A 19,423-nucleotide genomic window follows, 5' to 3' on the forward strand; every position below is an offset into this window, starting at 1 on the left:
GGTGGGGAGAGACCCGGCGGCGGCGACAGGGCGAGAGCGGAGCGCGGTGCCAGGGGGGTGGGGGCACCGGTGCCCGTCTGGGGAGGGAGCAGGCGGAGGGGGTAAGCTGCGATTACAAGCAGGAACCGGCAGCAGCTGTGAGTCCCCGGCGGGGCTGGGGCGGGGGGAGGGGAGCAGCGCCCGGGGGCCGCTCCCCGGGGTCGCAGGGTGGGCCGGGGGAGGGGGGCGGGAGGTGGGCCGGCAGTTGGCCCGGGCGGGCCGGGGAGGGGAAGGGTCCGGCGCCGGCCGCCCGCGTTCACCACTCCCTTTCCCCCTCCGCCGCCGCTCCTCAGGCCGCACCGCCTCGGGAGCCCCCTTCCCCGGCCCGGTGACTGGCGACTGGGGGCCCGGGGCTCGGCCAGCGGTGGGGGAGGGGGCTGCGTGGTCTCGGCCCCCGAGAGGGGAGGGGCGACAATTTCTGTCCGCCGAACTGAAGGGGTTTAAAGGGCGGCTCTTAAAGGGGCCGCAGTAGGGGCCCGGGGCCGAGGAGGCACCCCCGCCTCCCCATCCGCCCTCCGCGGCTCTCACCCGGGGCCGCTGGGCCGGCGGGGGATGCGGAGGAAAGGAGCGTCTGTCGGGGCGGCCCAGGGGACAGAGCCCCTGCAGGCGGGGCTGGGCCCGAGGTGGCGGGCTGGGGGGCCCGGGGGGCGTGTGGTGAGCGCTGGCGGTCGGAGTTGGGGGGGAGGGGATGCGCCTGGAGAGGAAGGGGTTAAAGGTGGGGCCAGCCCTACAAACACGCGCACACACTCCCTACTCAGACCCGGTCACACGCCTTTCCCTGGCACTTAATGGGGCCTTGGGGCGGGAGGGTGTTGGGCCCCGGGCCTGAACCCTCTCCACTCTAGGCTCCTGCCGCCCGGCTTTGGGAGGTCGAGGACCCCACTGTCTCAACTCACACCGCACGCCGAGCCCCCTCTTCTACGCGCACACACGATCCGGCGCGCGCGCGCACACACACACACCTCGGACATTCCCATAGTGCCTCACGTGACACACGGCCCCGAACGTGCCCACCCTTCACACACGCTCACGCACGCATGCACACACGCGCACACACAAACACACACGGCCTCTGGGCCACTTCCCAGCTCCATCCCTGACCCCCAGCCGCAGCCCTGCAAAGGCACTCATTGACTGTGACACACCTACATTCATTCACAGACACACACACTCCCCCCCACACATGCCAACCACAGACACACATTCATAAACAGGGCCAGGAGAAGTACACACGCACCCCCTCGCCTACTCTCTGGGAGCCCTGAGTCATTCCTGCCCCCTCCCAGGACTCCCCATTTCCCTGTGTGCCTGCACATGGGCATGGGCGGGCTAGGGAATTCTCTGGCCCTCCCTTCCCAGGGCCGCCCCTCCCGGCTGTGTGTTCCCTCTGACACTCTGGGAGGACTTCCTGTGGGTCCCAGGTCAGGGGCGAGGAGGTCCTGGAGGGTTGCCACAGCCCTGGTGTGAGTGGGGGAGGCACTTCCTTTTCCTGAACTCCGGGATCCTGCAGGAAGAAGCTGGGAAGTTGGGCGGGGGCCCCCGCAGAGGACGTCCTGACAGCGAGGGGCTGACTCTCCCAGCGCACTGGGCCTTAGGGAGGAGCTGGGGTGCCAGAGGCCTGGGATGAGCAGCTTGGCAGAGAGGTACTTGGGGAAGCGGGGCGGGGGGCTGGAGAGGGGCTGAGGAGTGTCAAGGCAGGCCTGGCTGGGTCCTAACTTGGGAAGGCAGCCCTTTCCTGTCCACAGGTCTCCCTGGGTTCTGAAAGGAATTCTTCCCTGCTGCTGGCCTGATTTACTTGTCCCTACTTCTTCCCTGTCCCCCACTCAAGTTTTCAGCTGGTTCCAGCCCCTTCAGCCAAAGGCAGCAGAGAAGAGAAGACAGCCCTTGGGGGGAACCAGGGGTGGGTGCAGCTTCCAAGCTGCCTCTTGGCTGGCAACAGTGTTCCTCAAGCCAGGTCAAGGGGTATCAGGGACAGCCTCCAAGCTGTCCTCTCCACTGTTGCTCCTGCTCTCCCAGGAGGCCCAGTGGGGACCCAGGCCCAGGCCCTTGCCATGGAGTCCATGTTTGAAGATGACATCAGCATCCTGACCCAAGAGGCACTGGGGCCCAGTGAGGTGTGGCTGGATGCCCCAGGAGACCCCTCACTTGGTGGGGACATGTGCTCCGCCTCCCACTTTGCCCTCATCACAGCCTATGGGGACATCAAAGAGCGACTGGGAGGCCTGGAGAGGGAGAATGCCACCCTCCGCCGCCGTCTCAAAGTCTACGAGATCAAGGTCAGAACTTGGAAAAGATAGGGGTCTGGCTCTGTGTGTCTTGGGGTGGGGGTTGCTGAGGGGCAGGAACTGGGGATCCCAGGAATCCCAAAGAAGGATCCAGATCCGTGCTCTTGGGAACTTGAGGATCTCTTGTGACGGATGTGGGTGCTCTGGATGGAAGGGTCAGGAAGGGTCAGGAAGGGATCCGGAGGGCCAAAGTGATGGGACCTTGGAGCTAAACAAGATCTGGTTGGTGAGAGATGCCTCCAGGTGGTGTGGGTCGCAGTTGAGCAGGGGGATGGAGGGACCAGGACTTTGAGGCAGGTTGTGGGGGGCCTAAGAGAGGCTGAAGCCTGGGCAGGGAGTTGGGCACCAGCTCTCCTGAACGCCTGCCTGCCCACAGTACCCGCTGATCAATGACTTTGGAGAGGAGCACGGCTTCTCTCTGTATGAAATCAAGGATGGGTCCCTGCTGGAGATGGAGAAGGTCAGCCTGCAGCAGAGGCTCAATCAGTTCCAGCATGAGGTGAGCCCCTTGCTGGCCTCTCAGCCCAGGCTGGGCTCCCTGAGCTCCTTGCTCCAGCAGAATTCCAACACCTCCTGTCCCCCCCCGCCCCCCGCCTCTGTCTCCTTGATCAGAGATGGCTGCGGTCCTCCCTGGAATGGGCTGCAGCCTCCCCCACCCCTCCACTGGGTGCTGGATGTGATGGGGGAGGCACGGGGAGCTGCTTGGCCCCCACATCAAGGGTGGGCCTGACTGTGGCGTGCCCTCCACTCCCTCCGGGCCCCATCTAGTTGCAGAAGAATAAGGAGCAGGAAGAACAGCTTGGGGAGATGATCCAGGCTTATGAGAAACTTTGCGTGGAGAAGAGCGACCTGGAGACAGAGCTGGGGGAGATGGTGAGGCCCAGGGAGCCGGGGGTGCTTGAGCGTGTGACCCTTGTGGCTTGATGGCGTGTGATCCCACGTGTGTGTCTGTAGTGTGGAACCCAGTGGGTTCCTGTGTGTCTTTGAGTGGCTGTCGCCCTTTAGAGTGTAGCTGAGTGTGTCGTACCAGTTGTGAGTGATTCCTGGCACACCCCTGGCCACTCAGTGTCCCCGCCGACGCTGTGTCTCCATGCGTGTGTTTGGGTCTCGGCTGGGTCGACTCTGTGCCTGTGGACCTGTGCCTGGAAGGTGGCGTGGGCAAGGGCAGAGGGGATCAGGTCCCCGTGGCTGCTGGGATGAGTCCGGCAAGTGTGTGATTCAGGGGTATGGCCATGCGGGAGTAGGGGGGCTGGCGTCAGAGTCAGGAGACGTGGTTTCTGCCAGCTCCTCCCTGGGTCACGTCACTTAGCCTTGGCCCTCCTCTGGAAAGGGCTCACAAGAACCGCAGTGCTGTGTTGTGGTGGGGCATTTGTGTAAAAATGCTTTGCCTTCATCACTGTAAACACTTAGATGGCCCTTATTGTGTGCCAGGCACTGCTGTGGTCTCTTTAGATATATTTACTGATTTTAATCCTTTGAACAAGTGTACAAGGTAAGCGTGGCTGTCCCTGTGTTGGAGATGAGATGGGTGAAGCCCAGAGTGGTTATCCTATAGGCAAAGAGAAGTTGTGATGCTTCTGAGGGGGTGGCTGTGTCTGGACCGATGAGACGGTGTGGTCTGTATGAGTGTCCCGTGTGTTTAGGGCAGGGAAGAGGCCTTAACCCTGACCTTGCACAGGGCAACAGCCAGAAACACCTGCATTGCAGTTACTGAGAGACGGGACCGCACACTCACAGCCACTGAGATTGCAGCTGGGATGTGGGACTTGGGGCCTCAGCTCATTGTGGGGAGGTGGCGTCCCAGACATGTGGGAGTCCTGGGTCTGGGGAGCCCTCAAGGGTTCCCTGGTGCTGGGCAGACCCTTCCCTTTGTGTCTCCTGGCAGCGGGCCCTGGTAGAGACCCACCTGCGGCAGATCTGCGGCCTGGAACAGCAGCTGCGGCAGCAGCAAGGCCTCCGGGACGCCGCCTTCTCCAGCCCCAGCCCCCCGCCCACCCCTGCCCCACCATGTGCTGATCTGGACCTGCACTACTTGGCCCTGCGAGGGGGATCTGGTTTGAGTCACGGTGAGATCTCTGCGACCCCCGATGTCTCTACCCCGAAGTCCCCAAGCCTAACCCCCGTTTCAGCATCACCGGACAGCTCTCCCTTTTGGGATTGGGGGTCAACACCCCATTATAATGTCTTAAATTTCTCCCATAGTTACCCTATCCCTCTTTACCACCTGTTCCCTTACCCAGTTTCTCCCATCGACACTCCCCGCTTACTGCCTGTTTGCCCCAGGTGGCCGCTGCATGCAGTTCCCATATGTGTCAGCAGAGGGCACCTCCACTCAGATCCCCCCCACCCCCCAAGGCCTGTCCCAGGTGGTGAGGAGCAGAGGCCAAAGGACTCTGGGAGATTTGAATGTGGCCAGGGAAGTCCTTCATGAGGCCATCTTACTTTGTCCCTGGCTTCCAAGAAGATTAGAAGCAGCAGCTCAGACCGTCCTTCCTCACAGCCCTCAGTAGCGGCTTCTCGGGACACTCGGCCTGTGGCCGGCCCTTTCGGATCTCTCATGCTGCGGGGCTCACCTGTTTCAGTCTCTGCTGGTCTGGGAGTCAGTCAGTGGAGGGTGCCTGGCAGCCAGACCCAGCCTGACATTATCCTCTGTCCTGCCAGCAGGCTGGCCGGGCCCCACAGCCAGTGTGAGTGAGCTGGAGCGGCGGAGGTTGGAAGAGGCTCTGGAGGCTGCCCAGGGCGAGGCCCGGGGGGCTCAGCTTCGGGAGGAGCAGCTCCAGGCTGAGTGCGAGCGGCTGCAGGGGGAGCTGAAGCAGCTACAGGAGAGCCGGGCCCAGGTAAGGGGCAGGGACACTGGAGGCCAGAACCCTGCCCAGAGCTCCATGGAGGCCGGGGGCTGCTGGAAGGAGCCTTTAGAGGCCCAGGACTTTCTTCCTAGGTATAGACTGGCCCTGGGAGTGTTAAGGGGTGTGTGGGGGTTGGGGGGTCTGGGTAAGGTGACCATTGGCATCTGACCTCAGTCTTCTTCCCTAGGATCTCGCCTCCAACCAGTCAGAGAGGGACATGGCGTGGGTGAAAAGAGTCGGGGATGATCAGTAAGTCGCATCCGAAATCCTCTCTTTCTTTGCCTCTGTGCCCTAGGGGTGGCATTTCCTGGGTCCCCCCCCCCTTCGGTTCACTTCTCCTGCTCTGTGTTGCTCGGAGGACCTCTCTTCCAGCATCAGGGTTGCAGGGTTTGGTGTGCTCAAGTGGCTCCACATGCTTCACAGAAAGGAGGTGGCCTTCTAGGATGTCCTTTTTGCTTCTGGCACCCGAGCTCATACCTCCTTGTGGTGTCGAGTTGAGACATCTCAGCAGCTTTGCTGCTCTGTTCTGTGTCCCCTGGTGAGTTCCTGGGCCTCTCTGGGGCCCCATTTTCTGTCCCAGTAAGAGGGCCAGCTAGTTGGGTTAGCTGTCCCCTTCCTGGTGAGGAGGAAGGAGGTGGTCTCTTCCAGGATTTGTGGTGCCTTGTTTCCTGTCTCAGGAGAAAGCTGAGGCTGAGAAGAGGGGCATCCTGGAGTTCTGGGGCAGCAGGGAGGGGAATTAGAACCTGTTCTGCTGGGGTGTCCCTTGGGACTTGCGCTGGGAAGGAAGGGCTGCAGGAAGTAGGGAGGGAGTAGTGGGGAGTCTAGGGCTGGGGGCCTCTGGGGCAGCGTTGGGCAGCAAGGGAGAGGGCGAGCGGCAGCCTGACAGCGGCGAGCCTGACGCTTTTCACATCCGCACCCTGAACTCACCCTCTCCCGCTTTCTGAGAAACAAAGCGCAAACCTCCTTCCGCCTAAGTCTTCTCCCCTGAAACCAGTCGTGTGGCACAGACTCCCTACTTTCATGGGAGGGAAGACCGAGGCCCGGAGAGGGGCAGAGACCCCCTCTCCATCATGCTGTCTACCCAGCGATGGGACCCTAGGGGTCCTCCTTCCAGTGGGCTTCCTTCTCACCTTCCTCCAGGCTTCTGGCCAGTTGGGGATACCCCTCACTTCCCTCTGCACCCTGGGGTGAGGGCCTGGGTGGAGCTGTGATATCTGGGGGGTGAGAACCCAGTTTGTGGGACTGGTGGGTGGGATCCCTCAGCTTGGCTTCTGGTGGGGGGGGTGTTAGGTGCGCCCTAGCTTGTGGGTCTGGGCACATGCGAACCCATGCGTACCATCCCGAACACACACACACTTTCTAGAAGCCTAGCTTGCCTCAGGCATTACAGCATAGGGGCCTCTAGGGCTCACTGAGTCCCAGCCTCTCTTAGCAGCCCAGCAGTGACGGCTCCCTCCAACTGGGTGCATCCAGGGAGACGACTTTTTGGCAGGGCCAGAATCTGAACAGCCAGGCTGTCAATCCTTCCAGGGATGCCGAGTGCTTTGCTTTACTGGCTTCGGCTCTGCAGCCCCAGGTTTCCGTCCTGGGCTCAGAGGTCAGTCGTTACCGAGAGGTGTGGGAGGAAGGCAGTAAGGATGGGAGGCCGGAGAAGGACTGGTGGGCCGCAAGGGGCCAAGGCTGTGAGTGAGCCAGGAAAGGAGAACTCCCAGAAGGGGCTTGTGGAGGACGAGGGTCCATGCTGCCCCCGTGGGCAGGACAGCCCCTCCCCTTCCCTTCCCACCCGGGGCACATGCCACCCTAGTCCCTTTGGCCAGAGGAAGTTACGCTTCGCCCAGAGGCTGGCCGGGCCACTCTTACCTGGGGTGACCTCCAGTTCCTCCCCTCTGTCCTAGAAGGTTGGGACTCAGCTTCGGGCGCCTCCTGGATCTCTCACCCCGGAGCCGGCGGGGCTCTGTCTCGCCCAGCCTCATGCTTTTTTTCAAATGGAGCGTCTCTGGACAGCCCCAGCTTGGCAAGAGTTAATTCTCAGAGGAAGTCCTCACTCCCCCGGCAGTTTTATTTTCTTATAAACTCAGCTCCTTTTGGTAATTGCTTCCCGAGGGCTCCCTCCCCTGCCCTCCCACCTGAGGCCTCAGTCACCTGCTCTCAGCTCACTCCCCCCCCCAGCCCCTCCTCTTCCTTCCACTTTGTCCAGACCCTCCAGGCTAGTGGGAATTTTGCCTGTGGGGTCTCCCAGGAGAGGACTGCGAGGCTGATTTACCCCCTTGCAGGTCTCGTGTGTTCCTGAAAGGCGCTTACCTGTCTCTGTTCGGACACCTCCAGGCCAGCCAGTTTTATTATGGGAGTCCTGACTGTTAAAATAGACCCCCCCATAACTGCCTCTGCTAACCCTACGTGGCCCCCCACTCCCGCCAGTGGGTCTACCCATGCAGAGGAGACAGGCCTTCGAGGCAGCCCTGGCCCCAAGGATTCCCAGTCTTTCTCATTGGAGCCCCCAGCCCACCAGCTGTGCTCAGCGGCAGTGTTCCTCTGAAAGCCGCCTTCCAGACTGGGCCTCTTTGCCACCCTCCAGGTCTGACCTCTGGGCAAGGTTGCCCTGCTGTTTGGTCAGCCCCAGCACTTGGTGGCTGCTGCCCAGGGCACAGGGACAGGTTGTCCCAGAGGAGAGCTGTTGGAGGTCAGTCAAGGGCCAGAGGCAATGGTGAGGGAGGGTGGGAGTGGAGACCCACCTGCTTCTTAGGAAGCACAGGGAGGTCAGGACCCCAGAGTGTCTCAGCTGAGGTGGGGGGGCAGCGGTTTGTGGAACCCATAGACCCCTCCCCTCGAAGCCCAGTTCAGAGTGTGGCCTTTCTGAGGGTGTGGCTAGTGCTGAGGGTGGAGGGGAAATTGTGGAGTGGGGGGTTCTTTGAGGGGGCTGAGGGCTTGGGTGGGCAGGCTCAGTGAAGGGAGTGAGGGTGCAGTGAGAGAGGGGAGCCCCCTGTGAGAAAATGGGGGCTCAGTATGAGTGATGAGGAAGAGAACCATAGGGCTTGCTTTTTTCCCAACGTGGGGGGCTCAGTGTTGCAGCCCTGGCCCTTTTCCGCCCCCCTCCCCACACCCCTCTCTCCGCCCACAAGCCTCTGCGTGGGCTGCGGTTAGTGGTGGGGGAGAAGTGTGAACTCGGAGAGAGAGGATGGAAACTCTGCACAGAGGTCAAGGGCAGTGTGGGGTGGGTCAGGACGGAAGTCGGAGACCCCCGTGTACCCTGAACTGAGCCTCATGCCCCAGAACCAGCAGGCCCAGGGCCTCCCCCTTCACGCTTCTCACCCTCCCTACTTCCTTTCTTTCAAATCTCCTCCAGCCATGGCAGGGGCACTCACAGGAATTAACCCTGAGCACTTGCAGCCTTGGGAGTCCCCGAGTGGGGGGAGCAGCTCTGAAGTCGGTGCCCAGCACTCCCACCTCATTGTGGTCTAAGGGACCGGCGGGGGTGGGGTGGTGGTCTTTGAATCTGTCTCTGACTCTTTCCTTGCCAGGAAGGCAGAGAGCAGCTCTGTCTCCCTAGATGGGAAATTGCACATCCTCCCATCATTCCTAAACCAAGGTCAGTGAGCTGGATGGTGTCTCCAAGAAAGGATCAGCATGAGGTTCTTTCTTTCTCGACCCATCTCCTGGGCACTCCTGGGCCTTCGTCCAGGCCACACACTGTGTGAGGCCGTTTACCTGCAGACTCTTGTTCTCACCAAAGATACGGCAAAGGTCTTGTCCCCTTTCTACTGTGGAGCAAAGAAGTTTAGTGACTGGCGAAGTTAAGTGACAAGTTAAGTGTGAATACCCAGCGGGTCCTGAGCCGGTGGGGCGATGGTCTCTCTGGTGGTTGTCTGGTTTGGGTTCTTCCTCAGGTGGGCGGCTCTGCTGTGAGGGATGATCGGATAATTTGTTGCGGTAACCAGGTCAGGGTTGCAAGTAAAAAATCTCAATATGTGAACACTTCAGAAACCCTCACCATTCTGCGGGGGCCACTCGGGGGAACCAGGACAGCCCTGGGCACACTGGCATGCGTGGCTACCCACCCATACAGGAGTACTGGTTCCCAGCCCTGGCATCAGCTGCTCAATGTGGCCGTCTCCAAGGAGGCCTTCCAGATGCAGCCAGCGTCTAGCTGTGCTGGGACCCCGGCAGGGCTGCCATGAGGAGCCAGGCTCTGTGGACCGCAAGTCATAGCTGGTCGAGGAGAGTGAAGGGGCTCAAGGCGCTTGAAAGGAAGTGGTAGAGCACTGGGTTGTTGCAAAGTGACTTCCTCCTCCCCCCGGCCCGCAGCCTCAAGTCCGCTCCACGGCCCGGTGCCTGTGGTTCCCTCCCCGAGGGCCGGGCGGGAAGACTGATGCTGGGTGTGCCCGTGGGTGGTGGAAAGTTTGGTCCCTCAATTCCCCCACAAGGGTGAGGGGGCTAAGGGCAGCTGGGGGCAGCTCTGGGCAGAGATGGAAGGGCCGGGAATGCTGGCTTTTGGTTTTTCCTCCTGATTCTGAGTCAGCTGCTGATTTGACCAGCTGTCTGATCCTGACCCCAATCCTACCCTAATACTACTGATCGCGTCCCCGGTTTTAACCCTACCCCTCCTCCTGACCCCAACTGTGTCCACAATCCTGATGGAAAATGAGCTGTCAACCCCAGCCCTAATGTGACCCTGACCCCATCCTTAATCCCGACCTTATGTCCATCCCTAGTTCCAGTGCCATAGTGCAGCGCTGGTTGTCCCTGTGACCCGTTCCTGTGACCTGGCCCAGGGTGGGCCCCCAGTGAGCTTCCCTGGGGAAGGTGCATCAGAGTCCGTGTACCTCCCAGCTGGTTTGAGGTAGAAAGAGCCCCTTTACGGAGGAGGAGGAGGAGGCTGCGGTCCCTGACCTTCCTCCTCTCAGTTGCTTTATCAGTCGCAGTGAAGATTATTGCTTCCAGATGGAATTTTGAGATCTCCTGACTTATTCGTGGAAAGAATGAATGGGAGGATAAGTCAATGAAGGGTGGAAAGATTTGCAGCGGAGGGAGTCCTCCTTCCTGCCAGCTCTGCCGTTTGCACTCTGGCTCCCCCGAAGGTGCCAGCTCAGCGGGCTGAGGAGCCAAGAGCAGGTTTGAGTCCCTGCTCTGTGCCACTGCTGCTCTGTGACCTTGAGCCAGCTTCTTAACAGCTCTCATCTTCCACGTATGTCTTGCACCTTCCTCTCCCCTCCCAGGGCAGGGTCGGTGATGCTCCGGCTACTGCGGAGCTCCCCAGCCTCCTCCTGCTCCTCTTTCCCTTCTGCCCCTCCCCCCAGCTCCCCGCTTTCCTGCTCCTCTTGGAAGGCGGTATATAGCTTAGTGGTCAGCAGCCTGGACCTTAGAGTCTGGGGAACCAGAGCTCCATTTCAGCACCTGCCCTGCTCCTCGGCTTGAGGACTCTGTAAGCCTTGGTTGTGTCATCTGTAGCACTGAGAGAGGAGTAGCCATGTGATGGGGTTGCTCTGGGGATTCAGGAACGTTCTTTAGCATCATGCCCGGCCCCATGGTAACCCCTCATCCATTCTTTTCAACCTGGGGTCCATCCCAGGTTCTGAGAGATGCAGACAGAACTTTCTCCCATAACTTTTTTTTTTTTAAGATTTTATTTACTTATTGGACGCAGAGAGACACACAGAGAGAGGGAACACAGCAGAGGGAGTGGGAGAGGGAGAAGCAGGCTCCCCACAGAGCAGGGAACCCGATGCGGGGCTCCATCCCAGGACCCTGGGATCACGACCTGAGCCAGAGGCAGACGCTTAATGACTGAGCCCCCCAGGCGCCCCTTTCTCCCATAATTTAAGCCATAAAGAAGTTGCCCAGAGCAGCCATCTGCTGCGTTTACCTGACCCATGCTTCCCAGACAGTTGCGTCGTGGGAACTACCATTCAGGTGTGGGCAGGGAAGCCAGGAAACGGAAGGTGTGTTCAGGTGCACGTGTGCAAGCCTTGGTTGTGTTGTGAAGTTGAGATTTTTTTCCACTGAATTGGCAGTGTGTTCTAATGTGAGTCATTCAGTTGTCAGCATCTTTGGCTGCCTGGGGCCTGTGCATCTTGAGGTGGGAAGAGAGGCTTGATGTAAGGGGCGGCCCGAAAGGGCCGTAGGACATCAGATCAGGCCCCAGCACCTCGCCCGGGGTCTCAGAGGTCTTTGTGAGGCCGCCTGGGGCTGTAGGATATTCATACTCATGGGCCTCCCCAAGTTCCCCCCTTCCCTGCACCTGGTCAGAGCTGGGGTGTTCTGGACTAGGGGCTTCTTCCGTTTTCTGCTGGCCCATCTGTTTATCCGTGAGGAGGGTGCCAGGAGCAGGGCGCTGGAAACTGGGGTAGCTCCTGACAAGGAGAGGAAGGCAAGTAGGGAAAAGATAGGGGCCTGGGAACTGAGTGTGGCAGGTGAGATCTCCAAGCCGGGGTGTGAAGGCGACGACCTGTATCTGTCACCTGAGATACGGCCGTGAAGGCGGATGGGGAGCGAGACTAGCAGCTGCTCCCTGCTCTGTCAGAGGGGGACGCTCCATCCGTGCCCTGCTCAGAGCCCCCTCCTGCTCCTGCCACAGAGCCGTCAGCGGGAGCCTCCAAAACCCCCAGTCTGATGGGGGAGACCTCACTCCTGCACTCAGAGGGAAGAGGGGAGCTGTCACTGGGGAGTCCTCAATTAAATATGGGACACCCAGGCTGGACCTTCCGGTCTGTTGGGAGAGAGGCCATTTCTTCCCACAGACCCCTGAGATGAAGGTCGGGGAACACGGGACACATCACGTAAGGCCTGAGACGGGGTAGAATTAAGGTTCCAGCACCTCAGCCAGGGCTCCCCGAAGGACTCCCTCCTCTTTGCTCCCCTCTATCCCTGTGCACCCTCAAATGGGTAGTGGGCACTCTCTCTCCCTAGGAAGTGGGCTTGTCCCCCAGAATCCAGCCTCTTGGCAATAATTTGGCTTTGGCCCAGATGGGTTAAAAATAATTTTGTCATGGGAGGGGCATCTGGCTCCCCCATCACCCAGCTAGCCCCAGGATTAGCGAGAGAGAACCAGCCGGTGAGCAGTGAGCATAGAGTGAAGCTCAGTCATCATCTGCCCTCTTTGCACCTCGGCTTTTCCTGCCCTCTGAAGCCCTAACCTCAAGACTTCCCCTTCTCTCCTCTAGGGTCAGACACACACACATATGTGCGTACACACACACACACACACACACACTCACACCGTTCCTCACAGTCAAGTGGCCTCACTCCTGTCTTCACTCCCTCCCCTCTACAGGGATCCTCTCTGCCATGACCATGACCTTGGGATGGGCACAGGGCCTCAGGGCCTGAAGACACCCCTCCCCAACCTTATTCATGCCCAGCACCTTACAGATCCTAGAGCAAGAGGGCTTCCCCTGAGAGCAGATCGACCTGAAGTGGCTGAGCCTCTCTCTGCCACCTCCCTTCAGCTCCAACTTCCGGGAAGCTCCACAGTCCCTTCTGGACTTGGGAAGGGGGTGGGGACATCTAAGGAAACCAACCCCCCCCCTGTCCCCCCCCCCCCCCCGCGCGCGCCTCCCAGGCTCCTGCCTCCCAGGCTGTGTCCAAGCCCGAACAGAGATGAAAGCAGTGACCCAAGGCAACCGCAGAGCCGCCTGTGAGGTCAGGAAGGGCTCCCTGGAGGGGTGCAGCCCAGGCTGGGAGAGGGGAGGGGCAGATGTGAGAGAGAGAACCTTCCGCGGGGCTGGGTCAAAGTGACCCAAAGAGAAAGGAAGAGAAAAGGAAGTGGGTGAAGTCTTTGCTAAGTTCAGAGCCCTTCCAGCTCCATGCAGGTGGGTGCCTAGGAGGAAGTGGGAGGAAGAAAGGGAAGAAGAAAGGCAAATGGATGGGGAGGCTCAATTCATTCTTCACTTCCGGAACATCTCCTGGGGGCCAGGCCTGGACAGGGTGCTGGGAATAGAAATACAGCAACACAATCCTCCCTTTTGAAGAACTCCCCGTGCAGTTCCAGAGCAAGGCGACTTCTGCTGAGTGCGTCTCATGGGTGGCGCCCTCTGGGGGTGTGTGGTGCAGGACAGCTGTTTCCACAGCTGCCCCTGGAAAGGGCTTCCTGGAGATCCCAGGAGGTGCGGGACTGGAAGCTCAGGGGCAGCGCTGAGGTGGAAGGAGGGCAGTGGACATGGCACTTGGCCGACCCGGGTTCCAGTTTATCAGTTGGCTCCTCTGGCAAGCCAGGAGGCCGCGTCCTCACCTACAAAACTGTACAGCACTGGTCCCCAGTCCTACAAAGGGGGAGGCCTCCCCGTGAACCCCTGCCCCCAACACACAGGTTGTACTTATGCTTTTATTAATCACTCTTAGAGAAAACTCACACATAGAGAAAACTTTCAACTCAGGGCCGTTTTTTTGATGAATCTGTTTTATTTGTCACCGCAGCTTCTGCTCAGCTTAGAAAAACATTCGCACACACCTGTATCAGATGTGCTCAGGCCGTAGACAGTGCTTGGTGAACACATGGATTTAGGGATCCCTTGGCGTCACTGAGCTCCCCAGCCCAAGCCCCTAGTTGGGGAGCCACTGCCCTAGCCCCAGGTAAGGCTCACTGGGAAGAGAGGGAGGCTCCTTGGAAGAGGTGGTGTTTGAGGTAGACCTTAAAGCCCAAGAGCATTTATGCAGCTGGGGTAGGAGGGCCCTGGAGGGAAGGGAGAGCCAGCGGCTGGGCACGGGCAGTTCTCTGTCCACAGCTGTGACCGTAAACCTGCTAACCTCCTCCTCACTCCATGCCCTCTGACCTCAGGGTCAGGAGCAGGCTGGAGTCAAGCCTTGTCTTGGCGGGGGGGTGGTGGCTGGGGTGTCCTTTAGGGTGAACTTGGCTTTGGCTTACACGGAGCTGACAGAGGAGCTGGGCCGGCTCCGGGAGTTGAGTGCCCTGCAGGGGAGGATCCTGAGGACGCTGCTGCAGGAGCAGGCCCGGAGTGGCGGTGAGATGGGTCCTGGAAGCTGGGTCCGCAGGGAGGCGGGAGGGCAGCTTTGGCTCCCGTCCTGCGTCCTGGGGCCACGGTTGCCTTGCTTTTCCCCGCTGGGTCTTGCCTCCCCCCGTTGCGAGGAGAGCTGGGGGGCCGCCGTGGCTCTCCCCCCCGCCGCCCCCCCCCACCCCCGGTTCCGAAGCCCTCTCTCACCCACCCCGTCCTTCCTTCTCCTTCTCCTGCTTCTCTTCCAGGCCAAAGACACTCGCCGCTGTCGCAGCGCCACTCCCCGGCCCCCCAGTGCCCCTCACCGTCCCCGCCCGCCCGGGCGGCTCCCCCTGGACCCCCGTGCCAGTCCCCCGCCCCCCAGCGGCGCTCTCCTGGGCCCCCGTGCCCCTCGCCCCAGCAGCGCCGCTCGCCGGCCTCGCCCTCCTGCCCGTCGCCCGTCCCGCAGCGCCGCTCGCCGGTGCCTCCGCCGCCGCCGTGCCAGTCCCCCAGCCCGCAGCGCCGCTCCCCGGGGCCCCCCGCCTGCCCGGCCCCGCAGCCCCGGCCCCCACCGCCCCCGCCGCCAGGCGAGAGGACGGCGGCCGAGCGCGCCTACGCCAAGCCGCCCAGCCACCACGTGAAGGCCGGCTTCCAGGGCCGCCGCAGCTACTCGGAGATGGCCGAGGGCGCGGGCTACGCGGGCGCCTCCCCGCCCTGGCTGCAGGCGGAGGCGGCCACGCTGCCCAAGCCGCGGGCCTACGGCGGCGAGCTCTATGGGCCCGGCCGGCCGCTCAGCCCGCGGCGCGCCTTCGACGGCCTCCGGCTGCGCTTTGAGAAGCAGCCGTCGGAGGAGGAGGAGTGGGCCGTGCCCACCAGCCCGCCCAGCCCCGAAGCGGGCGCCATCCGCTGCGCCTCGTTCTGCGCGGGCTTCCCCATCCCGGAGTCGCCTGCTGCCTATGCCCACGCGGAGCACGCACAGTCTTGGCCGTCCATCAACGTGAGTGGGGCGCCCGCAGGCTGGGAGGGTGGTGGTAGGCTCCCACCCTGGGCACCGGCCCCCCTGCCTCCCTGGACTGCCCCCGCCCTTCACTTCTCTCTCTCCGCCTTTGGCTTGCATGGACCCTGGCGGCCCCTGACGGCTGGCTGGGGCGCGTCCATTGCCGAGGTTAAGGGCCTGGCTTGAGAGTGACAGCCTGGGATTGATTCCAGAGCTCAGCGCTTAGCCTCCGGGAGACCTCGGACAAGCTCCTCAGTTTTCTTATCTAATTCCGTTAGAGGGTTCCCGAGAGGGAGGCAGGGAGCCTAAAGCCTTCTGTTGCGACACTAGTGGTGGGGGCCGTGATGACCGCTGCAGGTCTCCGCCCACACGAGGGTCGGGCCTGCGCATCCAGTGCCCCCCATCTGGCCTCAGAGCCCCTGCTCTTTACCGGTTGTCCTAGAAGGCAGCCTGTCTTAGGGCTCTAGCATTTCACTGAAATAATGAGTTTCCTGAATGTCAGAGCCAACCCTTGCCACCTGGAAGGACCAAAATATATTCCAAAGCCAGAAAGAAAATTATTTTTGGGTTGTACATTGTTTGGGATTATCCATTGCTTTGAATTATGTGGGAACCGTGTCTTAGTCACTCTGGGGGCATGTCTGGGTCTCGGCTTCTGCATTATGCCTCATTACTGCATATACCCTGGCAGGCTGAGCATACAGGCCTCCTGGGGTCCTATGCCCTGGGTTGGGGCAGTGGATGCTAAACCGGTGGAAGGTGGGCAGGGAGGGCAGGGGAGGAGGGATGGTGCTTACAAGGAGTAACCAGGCCTTCTCTGCGTGTTACAGTCCTCTCTACCCTGGGTCTCAGGAAAGGGCAGGCTGGGCTGTGGGGACCATGAGAGAGGGTTGGGGACCTTACCTGACTCCCCTCTCTTTCCACAGCTTCTCATGGAGACAGTGGGCTCTGATATCCGCAGCTGCCCCCTCTGCCAACTAGGTTTCCCTGTTGGGTACCCGGATGATGCCCTCATCAAACACATTGACTCCCACCTGGAGAACAGCAAGATCTAGGGTGCCTCCCCACCCACTGGCTGTTTCTCCATCTTCTCTCATCACCCCCAAACACTCACTCACTTTGAATGCTGCATGAATCTCGTGGGGGGCCCCTGCCCCTTGCGACCCCCAGATACCTCCACTAGCTACCGAGTCAACGTGTGTGCCGTCTTCCCTGGTCTAGGCACCACTCAGCCCTGGCTCTTTCCGAAAGGCCAGCCGAAGCTCTCCCCAGCTCCCTGGTTTCTGCCAGGGGGTTGGGGGTGAGGATCTGGGCTGGGATGGGGAGGGGCATCCCCCGCCCAGCCTCTCCCTCTGCCCTTCTGTTCTCAAGACAGGGTTGGATCCAAGGAAGTGTCTAGTGCTTGGGCCTGGGGGAGGGGGAAGGTATCAGAGAATTCTGGGAGCTCCCCTAGCTTCTCCCCAGATGTCCATCTTTCTCAGGCTGTGCTCTGTCCAGGGAGCACCTCTTGGTGGGGTCCCAGAGCCTGCCTTGCACAATGATACTGGTTCCTCCATCCCATAGCCAGCTCTGGGCTCTTGGCATGGTCCCCCCCACCGCCTTAGGGGAAGGAGGCATCTCATTTCTTGCCATTCCCTGCGGCCAGTCTTGTTCTCCTCTGCCCCCCTGGGGGTGAGAGAGGAGAGGGAGGACCCTGCAGGACTGGGAGGATTCAGCCTAAAAAGGCTGCCCTGAGGGCAGGGGGAGGGGTGAGGGGGACACCCTGCACCATGACCCCCAGGCCAGGGGAGTGTCTGTGCTAGCCTCCCAGGCCCCTGCAACCCCCCCAGAGCCCCTCGCACCAAGACACAGATGGTTAAGACAGATGCTCCCCTCCACCCTTACACTACTCGAGTCCCTGACCACACAGGTGCCCTGGAGCCTGTGTGCGACTCGGCCTCTGTTAGCTGGGTGGGTGTCATCAGCCCTGCCTCCCAGGCCAGAAGCTGCGGCTGGGCCCAGGGTGCTGTTGGAGATCAACTTCAAAAGAGCTAACCCCCCTTCCCATACCCAGCGACCCACATTCCCTCTGTGAAATCTACCTCAGAGTCGTACCCTCAGAAGGATGGGTAAGCAGGAGGCCAGGGGGTCCCTAGGGCTGAGGTGGGGAGCTTCCTAAGGCAAGAGCCTGCTGCCCCACGATGAATCCAACTCCCCCCCACCGCTCCCCGCTGCGAGCCTCTCCCAGGTCTTAGCCCAGGGCAGTGGGCGCTACCTGTCAGTGCATGTCCCATTCTGATCCAACACTTCCAGCCGCCCCCCCCCACCTCCTCACACCCCTCTCCTCCCCCTCAGTGCAGGGGAGTGAAGAGGTGTGTCAGGCAGGAAGGGACCAAGGACTCCAGAGACACATGGCACTGTACCTTGAGGGTTCCCGTGGGGAGGGGAAATGGAGAAGGGGGCCTGGAGAGGGAGGTGGGGGCCCCTGAGCTCTCTGAACAAGTTGAAAGTCCAAATAAAACTTACCTGTTCCATCTGCTCTTGGTCTGTGCTGTCCCTGGCTGGGGCGGGGAGAAAAGCCTGGGTAGCAGGAGGTTTTGCAGACTGTCTCGAGGAACCGCAACCATGCAGGGTTGCACTGGACAACGGGATGCGTGGGGCATCGGTGTTTTAGGGTGATTCTGGAGACATGCATATGGAGGTGGGCACAGTTGACTTGTGACATGGAGTTTATTTAAACTGCTTCTTTCTAAAAGATTTTATTTATTTGTTTCAGACAGAGAGAGAGCACAAGCAGGGGGAGGAGCAGAGGGAGAGGGAGCTGGAGGGAGGGCTGGATCCCGGGACTTTGGGATCATGACCTGAGCCAAAGGAGGATGCTACACCCCCTGAGCCATCCAGGCACCCCAGTAGAGGATGTCTTTGTGACAAAGCAGCCAGCCTATCCCTGAGCAGGTGTTGGGAACTCTTGAATTTTCCCTCCCAGCAGGTGGACGTTCCAAAGCCTTGGGGGTTTGGGACCCACTATGTCTTCACCTAGTGATTTCTGCATCCCAGGAACCAGGCTTGGCCTCAAAAAGGAAGAACCCATGTTCCACATCCTTATGGTTCTGAGAGTGGGGGAGGGGCTGGGCTCCAGGCTCAGCAGCTGCCTTGAAAGCCCCACAACGGGGGCTGTCAAAGCCAGGTCATAATCCTGTGACTTTCTGTCTGCAGAAAAGGTCTGAGCTCTATTCACCAACTCTTGGTTTCTTTCATGTCCTCATGACCCCTGCAGGCCAAGAATTCACTTAAAAGGCTGGGGCAATTGCTCATAGAAGGCTGAGGTTCAGCTCCAGATCCAGGGCAAACATCCCTCCCCATAACAGTGCCCAGGTTCAAACCCAGTGGGGAGATGTCCCAGCTTTCTCTGCTCCTCTGTTGCAGTTAACAACTACAGCTGGCTTCTAAAAGTTCTTCCAAACTTGACTCCGTCTGCAGCCAAATCCTGAGTGCAAAGAAAGGTGAGAATAGCCATTCCTATGGGACATGGCTTCATAAACCGTGGGAAAGAAGGTTCTGAAGACTTATGGAACATGGGCACTCAGTGTACCCTGCTATTCTTCCACCTCAGACAACTCCCATGGAAGAAGGCAGCACCCAGGTTTCTGGGTCGGATCCTTCTTGCATCTCTGGAAACATTTGCTAGCAATTTGAATGAATTAGGGTTGGTACAAGGACATGAGGCAAAGAAAAATCCCAGTCGTTGAGAGAAAAAAGGCAAAGGATGACCTGGGAATGAACTATATAGGCTGGGGCATGACCTGGAGAACCACTTCTGGTCCTTGGCATGTCTGAAGGTAAGAGGGAACCCAGGTATCCCATAGCCTGGACATCTTTGTGGTCACCGGTGTGAGGAGGGCATGGGGACATAGGGTGCCTATTCTTTTTTTTTTTTTTTAAGATTTTATTTATTTATTTGACAGACAGAGATCACAAGTAGGCAGAGAGGCAGGCAGAGAGAGGAGGAAGCAGGCTCCATGCTGAGCAGAGAGCCTGATGTGAGGCTTGATCCCAGGACCCTGAGCTGAAGGCAGAGGCTTTAACCCACTGAGGCACCCAGGCGCCCCTAGGGTGCATATTCTGTCTTTGATTTCTAGGGACCTGGGAAGGGGCTCAGGTGCAAGGCAGAAAGTTGCTGAGGGCTGGGAGGGAAGGGAGAAAAAGGGGAAAGCCAGTGTGTCCCCAGCCCATGTCCTCCAGAACTGCAGGCTTTCATTTAATGCCCCCCAAAAGGAGAGGACATGAGAGGTCGGGGAGCTGGGGGAGGGCTGGGGAACCTGCCAACACTCTTCCCTCTCTTCTCAAGTAGAA

At 60.1% G+C, this 19,423-nt stretch overlaps 1 protein-coding gene and 1 long non-coding RNA gene across 7 annotated transcripts in view; one reads left to right on the plus strand and one right to left on the minus strand.

Moving 5' to 3' along the window:
• TBKBP1 (TBK1 binding protein 1) lies at window positions 1-17,609 on the plus strand. Of its 6 annotated transcripts, XM_059148234.1 has the most exons (11): window positions 9-137; window positions 1,550-1,682; window positions 2,056-2,315; window positions 2,701-2,823; window positions 3,093-3,197; window positions 4,210-4,390; window positions 4,986-5,161; window positions 5,358-5,419; window positions 14,006-14,124; window positions 14,364-15,091; window positions 16,018-17,609. In XM_059148234.1, exons 3-11 carry the CDS (start codon window positions 2,091-2,093, stop codon window positions 16,144-16,146), a joined length of 1,848 nt encoding a protein of 615 aa, XP_059004217.1. In that variant the 5' UTR covers window positions 9-137; window positions 1,550-1,682; window positions 2,056-2,090; the 3' UTR covers window positions 16,147-17,609. The 6 variants fall into 6 exon arrangements, with proteins under 6 accessions (XP_059004216.1, XP_059004217.1, XP_059004220.1 ...); XM_059148233.1 differs by lacking the exon at window positions 1,550-1,682 and having other exon boundaries at window positions 1-137; XM_059148237.1 differs by lacking the exon at window positions 9-137 and having other exon boundaries at window positions 715-1,682; window positions 3,099-3,197.
• LOC131815993 (uncharacterized) overlaps window positions 17,603-19,423 on the minus strand; it is a 15,075-nt gene continuing 13,254 nt past the window's right edge. The window contains exon 3 of the long non-coding RNA XR_009347914.1: window positions 17,603-18,557. This is a non-coding gene — a long non-coding RNA (uncharacterized LOC131815993). The remainder of the gene's footprint in view (window positions 18,558-19,423) is intronic.

Source organism: Mustela lutreola, chromosome 15, assembly GCF_030435805.1.
Source record: "Mustela lutreola isolate mMusLut2 chromosome 15, mMusLut2.pri, whole genome shotgun sequence".
In the NCBI taxonomy this organism is placed as follows: Eukaryota; Metazoa; Chordata; class Mammalia; order Carnivora; family Mustelidae; genus Mustela; species Mustela lutreola.

Bases quoted from the DNA above. Each gene is read 5' to 3' on its own strand.
- TBKBP1 (XM_059148233.1), top strand. From the start codon at position 2,091: ATGGAGTCCATGTTTGAAGATGACATCAGCATCCTGACCCAAGAGGCA. The intron at 4,391-4,985 runs GTGAGATCTCTG...CTGTCCTGCCAG, and splicing joins GGGATCTGGTTTGAGTCACG to CAGGCTGGCCGGGCCCCACA. The intron at 14,125-14,363 runs GTGAGATGGGTC...CTTCTCTTCCAG, and splicing joins GGAGCAGGCCCGGAGTGGCG to GCCAAAGACACTCGCCGCTG.